At 44.7% G+C, this 16,298-nt stretch overlaps 1 protein-coding gene and 1 pseudogene across 1 annotated transcript; both read right to left on the reverse strand.

Moving 5' to 3' along the window:
• Window positions 1-10,449: 10,449 nt before the first annotated feature.
• On the reverse strand, window positions 10,450-10,953 carry LOC131418134 (small ribosomal subunit protein eS24-like). Its single transcript, XM_058562132.1, has one exon. It carries the CDS (start codon window positions 10,936-10,938, stop codon window positions 10,540-10,542), a length of 399 nt encoding a protein of 132 aa, XP_058418115.1. The 5' UTR covers window positions 10,939-10,953; the 3' UTR covers window positions 10,450-10,539.
• A 2,165-nt stretch (window positions 10,954-13,118) lies between these two features.
• The window catches only part of LOC131418180 (agouti-signaling protein-like), a 36,574-nt pseudogene continuing 33,394 nt past the window's right edge, over window positions 13,119-16,298 (reverse strand).

The raw sequence follows: 16,298 nt of genomic DNA on the forward strand, positions 1-16,298 counted from the left end.
AGCAGCGGAGTGCGCACACTTAACCGCTAAGCCACGGGGCCGGCCCAAGGCATGATGATTTGACAGAGGTAGTGGGTTGGGGCTGGGGCTCTCTTTAGTATTTCTTCCTTCTTCAGAGTTGAGTTGAGCTGAAGAAACAGGGGAACGTCAGGAGATGGAGGTTGAGGCTGACCCTTCCTCACAGATTAGCTTTCCTATCCGTAAGTCCATGGCATCATGCTTGGCACACCCTTGGCTATATCTGCCATTGTAATTCCACCTCTTGTACTATTTGAGTGCAAATGCATCTGAGTGCTACAAAGAAGCCCTTGTTTGATCTAATTATTTTTTGAAGTGCACTGAGTCAGGGCTTACATTAAGTTCTAAAGACATGGTGTCAAGCAGAACTCTTGAGTTACATTTAGTGGCCCGTGGTGTGACAGAGGTGTGAAGGGCTGAAAACTGGAGGATCAACAAGACCTGGGTCTGCTAACTCACCATATGGCTTGGGGCAGGGACAGAAATACCTACCTCAGATGGTTATTTTGAAGGTCAATGACATCATATATGAAGAGTTTTATGTCAAGTTTTAAGGGCTGTGTCAGGCACCAGTGGGTGAGATGGAGCTGTTTTGAGGGCAGGAAATTTAGAATACTTAGAAAATTAGACAACACTTGAGAAAATTATAGGATCTTAGAACTTGGAAGGACCTTAGAGCATCTGTAGAGCCAAATCCAGCATTTACATATGGAGAAATGGAGGCCCAGAGAGCTTAAGTGACGTCCAAAGTCATTTGCAGATCCAGGTGTCCTGCCTGCCTCCCGGTCAGAGCTCTTTCCTGCCTACCAAGCCCCTCTGCCCACCTCTGTGGCAGGCGGTGGTGGGAGGGCCCTGCTAGGCTAGAGGTGTTGGGATCCCTTTTCAAGTCCTGCTGGGGACAAGTAATGAGGAGCTTGGAGGGCTTGAGGTAGCATGGACTAAAACCCAGGAGGGGTTGGGGGGGGCCTGTTTATGCCGGTGAGAACTACAGGAGGTAGCTGGCAGAAGTCAGCTCTGCTTTGGGGGCCTGAGATTGCAGGAAACCTCAGGAATCCAGATTCTGATCCCTGAGACCCACTTAGAACTACCCCAGGGGACAAGGCTAGGAAATCAGCTTGAAGTGATGGAGGCAGGCAGGGATGCTTATGTGAATAGGACTCATCAATCAGCTTCAATAAGTTCCTCATTGATCAACTCTCCAAACTGGCTCAAGGACAGGCACATGGCTCAAGTTGGTCCAGACTCAACCCCCAAACTTTAGGACTTTTACTAGAAATGTGGTTTGGTGCAAAAGAGATAATTGTCCAACAGTGATGCCAGAAGCTTACCCTGGGATGCCTGGACCCAGTGGGGGCTGTGCTTGGACCCAGATTCCCCCAGGTCTACTAGCGTCCTTTCCGTGGCTGGTGGAGTTATGACCTCCCAAGGGTCCCAAAGGTCCCCAAGTGCTGGGCAATGGGCTTTTCCTGACAACCCCTGTAAATAGTCAGTACCTAAATTCACAGTGCCTAGCACCCTGATAGTCTGATTGCCCCCCTTCACAGTTGTTCTCATACTTGCCCTATTACAAGGGAGAGGTAAAGAGAGGTAGATGGGAACATACACCTACAAGATGTCCAACAGAATGCCCTGCCTCAGCGTGTCTCTCCGTGGGGACCTGTGCCTGCTCTTCTACTAATTGCTGGTTTATATGTATCCCCACCAAAGCCTGTTCCTTAACCCAGTGGTTCTTATACTTGAGTGTGCATCAGAACCACCTGGATGGCTTGTTGAAACACAGCTCGCTGGGCCCACCCCCCAGAGCTTCTGACTCAGTAGGTCTGGGATGGGGCCCTAGAATTCGCATTTCTAAGAAGGTCCCAGGTGATGCCTATGCTGCTGATCCATAGCAGATTTGCCCCTGTGCCTGTGGCACTGCAGGTGGCAACTGTGAAAGAGACCTGCCTGTCCTGAAAATGGAGAAAAGACACTCTCTTCAGTAGGGCTGTCAGGCTTGGCAGGAAGGTGAGCCTAGAGCTGCTTCCTTGCCCCCAGGAGGGGAAGCCTGCCAGAAGGTGACGCCAACACAGAATTGAGAGACAGAGTGACACATTCCAGAGGACCTGAATCTAGCCATGCTTTATACTAACTAGATCTATCCTCTGGACTTTTTAGTGCCGTGAACAACAACAACGAAAAAGTTCCCTTTTTTCCTGTAGGCCGTTTGAACTGAGTTGCCGTCCCTGGCAATTTCAAGAGTCCTGCTGTGGTGGAGAAGACAGAGATGGCACCAGGTTGCAGGAAAACAACAGAGAAAAGAAAAGGGGGAAAGACCTTGGAGCTGAGTTTCCTGCAAGGTGGAGGCTCTAGGCAGACAGAATCCCCTATGTCTGGCTTTCAGTGGCCTAGTGGTTAAGGGCATAGGCTTTGGGATGAGGTGGGCTGGGTATGAATTTCAGCGCTGAGGCATGAGATCTAGGTGTGATAGTTAGCATCTCCAAGGCCCAGTTCCCTTATTTACAATAATACCTACCTCAAGCAAATTTGGGAGCCTGGGTATCATCCTGGGATCAAGTACTTGCTCAATCGGTAGTCACTGTTAGCATGATATTATGATAACCACAGATCACACAGGCCTCAGAAGTGAGCAACAGTCCTGGGTCCCTGGCAAAAGGCAGGAAACAACCTCAGAGACATCCTGGAGAGAGGACATGTTTCAGGGCCCTCCAGAGGCATCAGTGAGTACAGGGGCTCCATGATTCTGGAGGATGGAATTACTGAGGGTTACTTGGGGTGCTCCAGTACAGCTGGGCCTTCCTGCAGGGCTTCTGTCAGACAGAGATCAACTAATTCCAGATCATTCAAAACTAGGAAACCGAGGCTGCCTTTGGATTCCAAAGGAGTAGCCCTTGGCCCATCAGTGAATTCAGTGTTCCTTTCCCCTCATCAAGTCCACCTCTTCTCTTTATTTCCCAGCTCCCTAGTGGCTGCACTGCCCACCCTTCCCCTCAGGCCTCATCTGTTTTACCTTTGCAACCTCTAACATGCATACATTATGCAGAATTCCAGATGTTGATAAATATTGTGATAAGTAATGAGAGAGAAAAAGAGGAGAAATAAACTTTTTCCCAATGTCACAAGATTCTACTTTTCGATTTGGGGAGGAATCAGCTCACCCAATGGCTTGTAAATGTGATCTCAGCAAATCAGGTGACTTGGGAAGGTTATTTTTTATCATCATCATCATCATGTTAATTTTTCTAGTAGTCTTTTTGTTTTTTTTTTTTTTATGATAGTCTATGCAGCTGTTGGGTCCAGGAATTCTAAAGAAGAGCTCTGGAAGGTGTGAAAGCTTTCAGGGGCCAAAGGAATAAAGCTATTTGCTGGGCTCCCCAGACAGGAAGAAGGCACAATCATCAGCAGCATCATCATTACTGTTAGGCGGTGCCACTGTTTCTGGTGCCACAATCACAGGTTCTTTTACCTGCCACACAAGAGGGGCCAAATAAAAACTGAAACACTAGGCTGATGGCAAGGAAAGTGTTTTTATTTTGGGTCACATCAGCCTGGAGATGAGAGTGAGCCCTCAAATTTGTCTCATCTCCCCAAAAGATAGGAGGCAAGGGGCTTTAAAGGTTGCGAGGAATGTGGCTGCTTGTAGGGAGGGGAAGCCTGTGGCCTTGCTATTCGGTGCTTTCCCACCAGCCTGCATTTGGCCTTGTGAGGCTGCTGGCAGGGAGGAGGATGGTGAGATAAGGGAATCCACAGGTGGGTGTCCTTCGTTGTCTGTCTCCGTGGTGGATGGTGGATTCTGGCACCAGGAAGCCAAGGAGTTGAGGTCTGGGAAGCTCTAGCTTCTTGCTATTTTCTGGATATCAGTTTTCCTATAACAAACCTCAAGAACTTGTAATTAGCCAAAACTTCAGGTGGCCTCACACTGGGCTTTTAACAATTTGTAACTTCTATTTGCCTTGTGAAGTTCAGAGATACAAAGGTTTTGAAGAAACGTGATATTTACATATGAATGTAACTTTGAGAAGCAGGAAAAGAGGATGAGTGCTTTTGGTTTTAACCTGATATATGCTGGGTTTAATGTAGGGGAACTGATATCAGGACTGGCATCAATTCCCCCCTATTTTATGTTTATTCCTCAATCTTGAGGGATTTGTGGTGATGACTGATCTAGCTACTTCCTGCTGAATCAGGGTGTAGGTCCCAGTTAGAGGAATGAGACTGTTTAGCACTCATTTGGAAATATTTTTTGTTCCTGGCTTCAGGTTGACATTTTGTATTATTAGAACTTTTGTACCTTGTTCAACAGTTTTGGAACAGCATCTAAAGGTACATTAAGTATCTGACCAGGAGGATAAGAAGAATAGACAACCCAAATTTGACCAGTTCCTGAAAAATTGATTTAATCCCTTGGGGAATCCAAGAAAACAGTTCTAAAACCAGTTTGGATCTGGTACCTCTGGGGATACCTGCTGATAAGCAGTGAGGTTGTTCCATCTCATTGGACCAGTCTCTTAGTAAGGTGGTGATGCAGGTGGGCTCCCAATGTTAGGCCTGTATTGTGTAAGTAAGTAACCAAGTATTTAATAAGAAGTAGTTCTAGATAAACAAAAAGAAAATCAAGGTTAATGGTTGGAGCAAATTATAAACCAGTTCTTGAGCCCAGAGGGGCAGCCAATCAAGATTTTTAGAAGTCAGGGTCAAAGCACCTTTTTCAGTTTGAAATGTCTCTGATGATGTTATTGGGTATTCAGGTACCTTTCTGAGTGGCTTACACAGCAACAGACCTGCATCTCTCTTAAGTTTATATCAAGTCCTCCAGCTTCAGTTTGTAAGGCTTCAGGAAAAGGGACAGGTTCAGTTCTCAATCAATGATTCCAAATGAAAAGGATGGAAAAAATGGAAAACGTTAATTCAGAGATTTAGCCAGATATTTCAGGAGACTAGAAGGATTCATGATTCAATTCAGTTAACAGACATAATAAAAACCTCAAGACAATTAGCAGAACCAGAATTCAACATTCACAAATGTGTATTATAGTTTCTATTGAAACATAATTTTTCTCTCTAAAATCACCCTCATTTTTTAATAAAATATAGCGAAATTAAGCCTCACTGGTTTGTAAATAAGTCTAGTTTTAGTAAGCTTGGCCCAATTATTTACATAAGTACAGCAAGAATAGCAGTTGATCATATAGGCTCTTTTAAATCTGCTTTGCTGAAATTTTTTATAAGGAATCTCAGATTGAACTTTAAAGGCCTCTCGAGGCCAGGAAAGCCAAGCCAAGGACTTGTCATCAGACTCTGCCTGCAATACCTATAGATCTGGGTGAATTCCTCTCTTGTTTTGAGTTTCCCCAAAATATTGAGGTTCTAGGCACCTGCCAGACAAGTGACCTTCCTTACTTATCCAGTAAGGTTGCTGTTTAGAACGCTATAAACAAGGTACCAGGCCAATAGTTTCAAGTGGCTTTATTCCATAAAGTCCAGTCTTTGTCTCTCAAAAGCTGTCTGGTCATATCTGAGTGCATGTATGTTTCTCTCAAATAGGATATTCCAGTCAAAGACTTTGGTAATATAACCAATGTTTCCAATTGTGTCCTGTTATAAGCAGAACAGATTCTTATTGAACTTATGCAAATAACTATATTGCCATGAAACAAGAACATTTGCTTACTAAGAGTTTACAAATTCTGGAGGGATCAGCTAGAGAGAAAAAGATACACGTTTCAGTTCTGCTTACAAAGGTATAATTTACCAAACTGTTATAAGTCATAGTTAGCTTAAGAGAAAAGAGAATAAGTTTTTCTTTAATCTGAAAAAAACAAAACACCAAAAAAATGAGCAATATTTCAAACAAAAAGTCATAAAAATTATAATCATTTTTCTCAGTTGACTTAGTTTTATGTAACCCACTCTTGATCTTCTGTTAGCTGTTTCATGATGCCATTGGTTTTTCCGTTGCAGTTCTGTAATTTTTCACTTAGCTCAGTTGCATAATCTGAAAGTTTATCAGAAACCTATATTCTAGAGTAAGTGTCAGAGTTCTTTCCATGAATCTCTCCGAAGATTAAATGTATTTGTAAAGACATCAGAGTAAAACAATAACTGTCTGTAAACGCCCAAAGTCTTAAAAATGACATTTGACAAAGAAATTTGGTTATTTCTGTGACATAGAACACTTTGAGATAATAACTAGGTTTATGACTGACAACCAGGACAATCAGAATTTTAGGAATCTTATATAATTTTTCAACATTTATAGCAATAACATTTACCCACCTAATATTATAGGTCCCTATGAAATAATGTTTAGTTATCCATCCAATCAAAGTGATAAGAGAAACAGTCGAAGGCAGAGTTTAAACAGGCAAAAAAGCAAACAAACAAACAAAACAAACATTTCATAAGCCTTTTATCAAGAGCAGACACAAAGTTTAAGAAAATTCTCCTTTTAAGAGAGAGAAGATCAAATTTTAATTTTCCACCAGCTTACTTTAACCAGCTTGACCAGGCACAAAACTCTTCAGGGTTTTACTTCTATAAACCTTTTGTCACTTACTTTTTACATTCATAATTTGTCATATGTTTTCCCTTTCTTTTCCTCCTAGTACTTTAGGACAAATTTATCTTTCTTAACAAAACAAACAAAAAGATTTCTATTTTTTATACCTTTTTTACTGAAAACCTATCTCACTTTTCTTCAATACAAACTTTTTAAAATTAATTTCTAGTAGTCTTAATCACATATTAGAATTTTTTACCCTTAGAAATCTTAATTTCTAAGTAAAAACTAAGTAAGCAATTATAAACTGTCTTTTACATTAGCGGTCTGTGGCTTGGCAAGTTTATAAACATTTTTTATAATTTTAGAAACACGTTACTTTATAGTACAATCTTTTAACAAAACACAAGATACCTTTAGCAATAGACCCAAAACACCTTTTAGTTTCTCTGTAATAAGAAGCCAAAAGTAGATAAACTTAGATATGTTTAGCCATAATGTTTTAGTATTTTATCTTACTTGAAAATGACCCTGGGGCCGGCCCCGTGGCTTAGCGGTTAAGTGCACGTGCTCCGCTACTGGAGGCCCAGGTTTGGATCCCGGGCACGCACCAACGCACCGCTTCTCCGGCCATGCTGAGGCCGCGTCCCATATACAGCAACTAGGAGGATGTGCACCTATGACATACAACGATCTACTGGGGCTTTGGGGAGAAAAATAAAAGGAGGAGGATTGGCAATAGATGTTAGCTCAGAGCCGGTCTTCCTCAGCAAAAAAAAAAGAGGAGGATTGGCATGGATGTTAGCTCAGGGCTGATCTTCCTCACACACACAAAAAAAGAAAATGACCCTGATACTCAACAAATTTTTATCATTTAACTTAATTTAGCAAACTCTAAAGTTTTAAGTTACCAAAAAGATTTTGGAAGCTATTTTTTTGAGCATATATACCATAAAACATAATTATTACACCCAAAAACTCTTACCCATTTTTATTTATCTAAATTATTTGTTTTCAGCAATTATGTTTAGATTGCTCTTAAAAACTTTGTGTGACATTAAAGCAGTGAGCCATAATCTCAAGTTGTTTTACATATATACACCATAACACATCATTACTGTTAAAAAGTTTCTCCAAACACTTTTATCTTTTTTACATCTATTTAGTTTACCTGTCCTCAACAATTATATTTAGATTGTCTATAAAAACCTCATGAGGCATTAATCAAAATCAGCTATTATTCTAAGTTACTATTTTTGCTGACAAACTGCATAACAGAGATATCAGGTCTGTGTCATATCCAATGTTGATAACTCTGAAAACATATTTATTTTATTTAAACCAACAAACTTAAACAGGCTTTGATTTACCAAGGATCATTTTATAGCATGTGAAATAACTTTGCTTTTAGAAGTTTCTGCATATTAATTAAAGACTGCATTCTATTATTAGAGGTTTTGAATCCTCTCTTCGAAGGGTGACCCTTAAGGTGGACTCACCTGAAACAGAGTTTCCAAGAATGGCCATTACAATGCCAAATTTTTTCAAAAGTTTACTTATTTTCACTTGCTTAATTTTAGGTCAGGAATTTTGGGGGAGTTGAAGTAGGGAAGTTCCGTGGGAGAGGAGAGAGGAGTGGCAGATTTGGCTTTGGCTGCTAGCATTTCTAATTATTTAATTATTTTCTTTTAAAGAAGCAGTACAGTATTTCTGATTTTATTTAGAAGCCTCAAAAGATTAAAATAGGCTTCCAGGGGCTGGCCCGGTGGTATAGTGGTTAAGTTCACGCACTCCGCTTCTGCGGCCCGGGGTTTAATGTAGGGGAACTGAGATCAGGACTGGCATCACCACCTCTCAGAGTCTACAATTCCCATAGCCAGCTGGGAGGGCTGGCAATAGCTACTGTCTCTCTGCAAGCCATCACAGAACACTCCTTTCTGGAGTGAACATAAACATTTGATGATTTTACCGATAAAACAAAAGACGTTCTTGCCCCCCCTCTACCCCTCCAACACACATGCCCAATATGCCACCATAAATATACTTGGTGCATGGAAGAAGAAAGAGAGGAACAAGTTTACTCTAGACTAACCTGGAATTTACTACAGAGGGTTTCCTAATTCAATTCAAATCAAATCAAATCCTTTCTTCACCTACCCTGTCTCCTTCACACATGGGAATTGACTTGAGGAGTTAAGTTCCTTTATAAAGTTCCTATTGTATGACTGGGGGTAATTTCCCAACAGTGGGTAGAGATGCTAGATCTGTGGTTGTTCAAACAGATAGAGGAACTTAGATTAAGGATGCAAAGATTGCCAATTAGGTTGGTCTATGGTTCATATCCAAGAAGGGGTTTGAGGCCCTGAGGCCCTGCTACTCCTCAGGGTAGTGGTTTTTGAAGTATATTGCTTCCATAGAACCATGTGCTTCAATTTCTACTCTTTTTTCTTTTGAGGAAGATGAGCCGTGAGCTAACATCTGTTGCCAATCCTCCTCTTGTTTGCTGAGGAAGATTGGCCCTAGGTTAATATCCATGCCCATCTTCCTCTACTTTATATGGGACGCCGCCACAGCATGGCTTGACAAGCAGTGCATCGGTCTGTGCCCAGGATCCAAACCCGAGAACCCCGGGCCTCCAAAGCAGGGCGTGTGAACTTAACCACTACGCCACTGGGCCAGCTCCTTCAATTTCTACTTTCAAGAACATTGAAGCCATTTAAAAGATGTAATAAAAACATGCGTGTTTAAATGTGCCATGCACCAATTTGAACACACCGGAGACCCCCTGGACCAGATTTTGAAATCAACCTCTTGCTGTTTCTGTTTAACAGAAGACTGTCCTGAGGTCCCAGGGTGAGCTGTTAAAACCTTTCTGCAACAACTTCTCTGCATGAATTAGACCTTTCTCAGTACCGCACAACCAAAACAAAAGATGGAAACAAACTGGTTGCTGAGGCTGATATAGGAGGGCAACTGTTAATCTCTAATCCCTGATTTCAAATTATTATGTGCATCATTATAATGTTATACTAACTTAAAACTGCTTTAATGTGTATTATATAATGTGGTTCCCCCTGAAGATTTCAACTGAGGAAAGGGTACCTCTCTTTAACAAAACAAAACAAAAGAAAACCATCGCTTCAGATTATGTTGCAGAATTTCTGGGGCTGGAAGTATCCTTAGAATAAATCTGGAGTCCAGCTCTCTCATAGTGGCCAGTTGTGGATTTTGCCCCCCAGCAACTGTATCCTTGATTTTCTCTGAGGGAATTACCCCTCTCATATTCCAGACTTTGTAGGACTGTCAGTGAAGATGGACCACCCTTTCCTGGGCATCACTTCAGGTCAATCACAATCTCTCTCTTGGGAATTTCAATTATGAATAGTCCAATGCAAGAACTGACGTGGTTGGAGATGACTTACCCGTGGCCTTGCCCTTGCCTGGCCTTGTGAAGACATCGCCCATTGGTTTCTTTGACCTGGCTCCTTTAGCACCCCTCAGGGTCCTGTCTTTTCTGAGGCTGGTTGTATGGCTTTCTCTTTGATACTTTCATGTCCCCAGACCTCTCCAGTAGACTACCCTCCCTGCCCTGCTTTATTTTTTGCTTAGGCTAGCCAGAATAGTTGCTGCTGTTTGCAACCAAAACACTCTGACTGATTTGCTCTTCATTTTGCAAATGGGGAAACGGTAGCAGCATCAAGGGGTTAGTGACTTGTTCAGGCCACGCTGTGAGAACTCTGGGCACGGGTTTAAGGCCATGCCCTATAGGAAGAAATGATCCTGAATCAACAGTCATACAAGTGGAACAAATCTTTCTAGGACAGAGTTCATGATGTGTGTATGACAGAGAGAAAGAGAACGAATGATGGTGTGGGAAAGGCAGGGGGTCGCAGATCTTCATAACAGTGGAACCATAGCTCTGAGCCACAGAAGTCTTTTTTTTTTTTTTTTTAGAAGATCTTAGTTTATTAATCCTCTCATGAAAAATCTCCACAATCACCACAGATAAAGTCACTGCAGAATCTTTACTCCTTTTTTTTGCCAGCACCGACATTGGCCTTCGCAGTTCCCCTGACTTTCTTCGTTCTGTTCTTGCGTTCCTTTCGCTGTTTTCTTGAGGTCTTTTTCTTCTCATACAGGCCATGTCTTGCAAGTCTGTGTTTGGGTTCATTTTTCTTTGCATAATCCAAGGAATCATAAATCATGCCAAAGCCAGTTGTCTTCCCACCACCAAAATGGGTTCTGAATCCAAATACAAAGATGACATCTGGTGTGGTCTTGTACATTTTGGCTAGTTTTTCCCGAACTTCTGTCTTAGGTACTGTTGCCTTCCCAGGGTGAAGGACATCGATGACCATTTGTTTCTGCTGAACTAGTTGGTTGGTCATGAACTTCCTGGTCCGGATAGTTACTGTGTCGTTCATGATAGTGGTGGATCCTCAAGCAGCCAGGGAGGAAAAGAGGGTCCCTTTTTGCCGGCCCACAGAAGTGTTTCAATTCTGGTCCCTCAGGCAGGGTTTTGCAAAAGCCCAGAACCGTGCTCTCTGGACCCTAAGGTTTGAGGAGGAATTCTGAAAAGGTGGAGGAATCTTAGGAACTCAAGCTGAAGGGAAACTTGAGCAGATAAATACCTAAACAGGGTTCTGAATCAACAGAAGCAAGAACTGAGAGTCTGAGGAATAGACTACATATGCTAACAATGGTTCTAGTCTCTAACAAGGACCAATAGGCATGGCCCCCTGGACCATAAGCTCTATAAGAAGATCCATATTGGACTTATTCACCACAGTATTCACAGCACCTGGCGCAATGCCTGGCACATAGTAGGTGTTCAATACACATTTGCTGAATGAGTGAATGGGTTGGTCTTCCATGTAGTTGTCTGGATCCAGCAGCCAAGTGGTACTGTCACTAATGGACTGGGTCTTTGGCTTTGCATCTGCATCCTCACCCCTGGGGACCAAATGGTGCCTGGTTGGTGAGCAATGTCTGGAAAACAGGAGCAGTGGCTGCAGTATGTTCCCCATATTCTCATTACTGATGACATTTACTCAGCAGCCGCTGTGGTACAAGGAACAAAAGGTTCTTGCCCTGTGGACCTGCCGCCTAAATGACAGAAAACAAAACAAGCAACTAGAGCTATTCTGTGTGTGTGTGTGTGTGTGTGTGTGTGTACTTCTTGTGTTAAGGCACATGAAGCATCACTATCTCAGATTTGTAACAAGAAGAGCAGGAATGATTATTTCCCATTTTATAGACAAGTAAATGGAAGCCCAGAGAAACACAGAGACTTGCCCAGTGTGCAGAACTGTGTCCACAGCCTAGCCTGGGGCACTCATCTTTTTTCTTGGGCTCTGTCCAGGTGGTTCCCACTCTATCCAGTCCAGGGTCTGATATGTGCCTCCTTGATTCCATACTGGCTATGTCACTGCAGGCACAACCTGGGTCTCCAGTTGCAAAAAGGTCCTTGGAAAGGAGGAAGTTTTAAGGAATCTGAAAATGGAAGATTGCAAGTGGACAAGTGGGCCAGGGGAGGTGGCCTCACTGGTGCTAGCCCTTGAGCACCACTGTCCTCACCTCCAGGGACAGAGATACATGGTGGTTATCAGGGCTGAGGCAACTGCTCCACATCATCCTGTCTCACAGGCTCTCTCTAGAATCTTTCTTGGGCATAGGCCTTGTTAAAAGCATCTTATACCACCACTGTGTGCAGCTTCCTCTTTCTTGCTTATAGTGTTTCTTTGGGGAAGAGGTCCAGCTGCTGCGAGGTGCTGACGGGGGACATCGCAGCTTTCCCCCTACTGGCAGGGATGCCCCCAGCCAAGCAGTACGAGTAGATGATGTCATTTAGAGCCCTTGCCCCTGGATGTGCTGGAAGTTTCCATGTGACCCCTGACCCTGGCTGGTCCTTCCTCACAGACCCAGCTCCTGCCTCTTACCCCTCTTTCCCCAAAGCAGTATCCCCAGTGCTTCCCTCTCGGCGTCCTTCCAGAGATATAATGCTGCACTCAGTTTCTCACAGACTCAGAGAATCTCTAAGGATGGTATTTCAGACGATGGCTTGGGACACTTTAAGCGACAGGCCCTGATGATCCGGGACAAAGGTTGCTGCCTGCTCACCAAGCCCAGACCCAAAGCCTCCTTACTGGCTGACAGGGTTGAAGTGGGGAGTGAGGAAGGATTCCTGAACCCCTGCTTCTGACTTGGGAGCCCAAACTCTAGGCTGTCAGAGTTAAAAATGCCTGGCGACCAACGGTCAGTGTTCATTCAGCCTGGGAGTGGGAGAAACTCCTCCCAGGCCCCAGCACCTCTGGCAACCCTGGGAGAAAGGGAGGAGTGGGCACAAGTGGCACCTTGGTTTGGAAGCCTCCTAAAGCTCTAGGATCCTCAGGCCAGAGCCTTCTGGCTGTAGGGACCCAGCCATAGATCCCCAGATCCCCAGGACAGACCGCCCAGTGAGACTGTGTATGGAGTCGTAGCCTTTCTCGTTTTTCTCAGGAGTGGGGGGAAATCCTTAGAAGGGAGGAAAGGGTGAAAGACTGAATGGAGGTTCCTTAATGTCTCCTTTCTGCTGGCTGGCGTGCATTCCTGGTTTTGGAGGCAGTTTCGGGTGTTCCGAGGTTTAAAGGTAGGGGGCAGCATTGTCTCCAGTGCCCGGAACCAGAGCAGAGTTTACCAGGAGCGCAGCCCTAGGGCTGGGTAACCGGGTTTCTCCAGGCCCAGGAGACAGCGCGTGCGCAGTCGGCGGGACTTGGGCGGCGAAGGGGACTCGGCGAAGGAAAAGCAAGCTTTCCTGCCCTTTAAAGAAACAGCCACACACCTTGGAGCAGCCTACATATATTTGGATTTTAGTCCAACCCAAGCCAATTCTGCTTGAAGTCCCGGCTCCCGAAAGCTGCGCGCCAGCCTCGGGAGCCGCGCCCGCGCCCAGTCCTAGGAAGCCTCACCTACTAGAGATCAGCCGCCCCGGAAGGGCCCCGAGGGTCCCCAGGGAGCCCCGCCGGCGGCCGGGAGGCGGGCGGGCTCAGCAGGCGGGGTTGAGCACGCGGCAGGAGCAGGCGCTGCGGGAGAAGCGGCAGTGGCACGAGGCGCACGGGTCGCAGCAGGCGGGCGCCGGCGGCTTGCAGCTGTCGCGGGTGGCCACGCAGGGGGCGGGCGGCAGGGGCCGCGGCCGCGCCACCTTCTTCATCGAAGCGTTTTTCTGCGGGGAAACGCCGGGGCTGCCCGAGCCAGCCACGCCCGCCCCACCCGTCCTCACCCCTGCCTGGGAGCTATGGATGCCGCCGACCCGACATCCCCACCCGCTGCCACCGCCCGCTCGCCCCTGCCCACAGGGCACCCCAGCAGGTCCCTGCTTGCTGCCCCCATAATGTCCCCCGTGCCTCATCAAAACTGAGCTGGCTCCGGCCTGGCCCTCTTTTCTCCCTTGGGGATCCCACTCATCTCTACAGTTTTTAACTACCATCTCTGTCGTCCCCTCCCAGGGCATCCGCGATCCTCTTAGTTCTGCCTTCACAATAGATCCGGAGGCCACCCACTTCACCGCTGGCCAGGCCACTATCTTCTGTCTGCTGCTCTGGCCCCCTTACAGTCCGTCTCCAGTGCACCATGGGACCTCTCCGCGGACCTAGGATGGCATCCCACTCCGCCTTAAAGCCCCCAGTGATTTCTGTTTGCACTCAGAGTGAAACATAAACTTTGACCCTTGAGGCCCTCTCTGGTTTGGCTCCGTCCACCTTTCCGAGCAGTCTTGAGCACGGTGCCCCGCCGGCCTTCCTTGTGTGCACCGAGCACGGCAAATGAGTTCCTGCTGCGGGGGCTTTGACCTTACTGCTCCCTTTCCTGGGGTCATTCTTTGCTGTGCTGTCCAGTACAGGTAGCCACTAGCCTTATGTGGCTACTGAGTATTTGAAATGTGTCTAGTGCAACTGAGGAGTTGAATTTTCCAATTTTGTTTAATTAATTTAAATTTAAAACGGAGTATAAAATGTTTTATCCGTTAAACACAACTTTGTTGTTTTGTTAGGACTATACTTCACTTTGTAAAAAATTAGCACTGGAATTGAGAGTGTAAAATATGTACCAGGTTTCAAAGACTTAGCACCCTAAAAAATGTAAAATATCTCAATAACTTTATATTCATTACATATTAAAATGATAATATTTTGGATATATTGGGTTAAATAAAATATTATTAAAATTAATTGCACCTGTTTCTTTTGACTTTTTTTAATGCGGCTACTAGAAACTTTAAAATTATATATGTGGCTCACATTGTATTTCTGTTGGACATTGCTGCTCGAGATTACTGAGATTTCAGTCTTTAAGTGCTGCTTCCTTCCAGAGGCCTTCCCTGACCACTCTTCCCTTCACTCTGTCTCATTACCATACTTTAACTCCTTCACAGCGTTTGTCATCATCTGAATTTATTTTACCCCTTTATTGGTTACCTCCTGTTCTCCTGTTTTCCCCCACAAGAATGTAAACTCCATGAGAGCAGGGATGTATCTCTCTTGTTCACTACTCTATTCCCACTACCTAGCATGTAAATAGATCTGTCAGTTCTGTCAATCATCTGATCTGCTTGTTCACTTTACAGAGAGGAGCAAGAACTTTCTCAAGGTCACACAGTGCCAGGTCGTACCTCCCAATGCCTAGTCCAGTACTTTCTGCTCTGGTTACAGTTGATCTGATAAATGAAGGCACACCGAGACAGGAATAACATGTGCATTTCAACAATGCCTTAATCCAGTATTTCCCAGTGTGGGAGCCTGTACCATGGCGGTATGATTTTAGGTGGTATATGAATATTAAATGACGCTGGATCACATGCTGGGAAAGGATTCTTTTTTCAATCTCTTTCAACTTGAAAGGCTCAGTTTGGTGCCAATGTATCCTTAATGCTTCCCCAACACTCTCTAATCTTCCTTTTAACGCAGAGAGCAAGCCTCAGATTTAGAGCCTCTGGCAGGCAACACCATCCAGCCAGAATTCACTAACAAGGTTGTATTTTCATTTTTCACTTATTTTTATGGTTAGCTTCTATTTATGGCAAGTGATACTGTTTTTCTATCAGAGTTATATAATTTTTTAAGTTTTAATTTTAAACAAATATATTAAATAAACAGGTGAGGGCCAGCCCCAGTGGCCGAGTTTGGCAGGCTCTGCTTCGGTGGCCTGGGTTTGGTTCCCTGGGCGCGGACCTTCCCCACTTGTCTGTCAGTGGCCATGCTGTCGGGGAGGCTCACATATAAAAAAAGGACGATTGGCAACAGATGTTAGCACAGGGCCAATCTTCCTCAGCCAAAATAAAAATAAACAGGTGAAACTTAGATATGGCAAAAGTTGTGGAAATGGTGCTGAAATGACTGAGGTTTGGGAAACACTGCATTCATCCATAAGAATGAATGATGGTGAAATTTCGGGCAGGGGGCTAGCTAGTATAGAGAGATGCTTTTCAGCAGGTAAGCTATTTTGCTCAGCGAACCTCAGCTCCCTGGGCTTCTGTGGAGTCTGGTTCAGGGCTCCAGGCCAGGAAGCCTTTTGGTAGCTTTCAGCTTCTCTTCTTCTTGTAGGCCTGAAAAATCCTTCATTCAGTTCCTAGCCAGAACATGGGGTCCTCCGCTTTTAAGTCTGGTCCCACCCCCACGATGAGAACTCCCAGGCCTACCTTGGAAGATCTCTTCTTCTTTTCTGCTGATCTTTCTGGATTTCTTGTTCAGTGCTTCCAAGAGAGACAGAAGGAGCAAAGTCAGATGTTTCTGGAGGCCCAGAGCTGCAGAGC

The sequence above is a fragment of the Diceros bicornis genome, chromosome 19, assembly GCF_020826845.1.
Source record: "Diceros bicornis minor isolate mBicDic1 chromosome 19, mDicBic1.mat.cur, whole genome shotgun sequence".
NCBI lineage: Eukaryota > Metazoa > Chordata > Mammalia > Perissodactyla > Rhinocerotidae > Diceros > Diceros bicornis.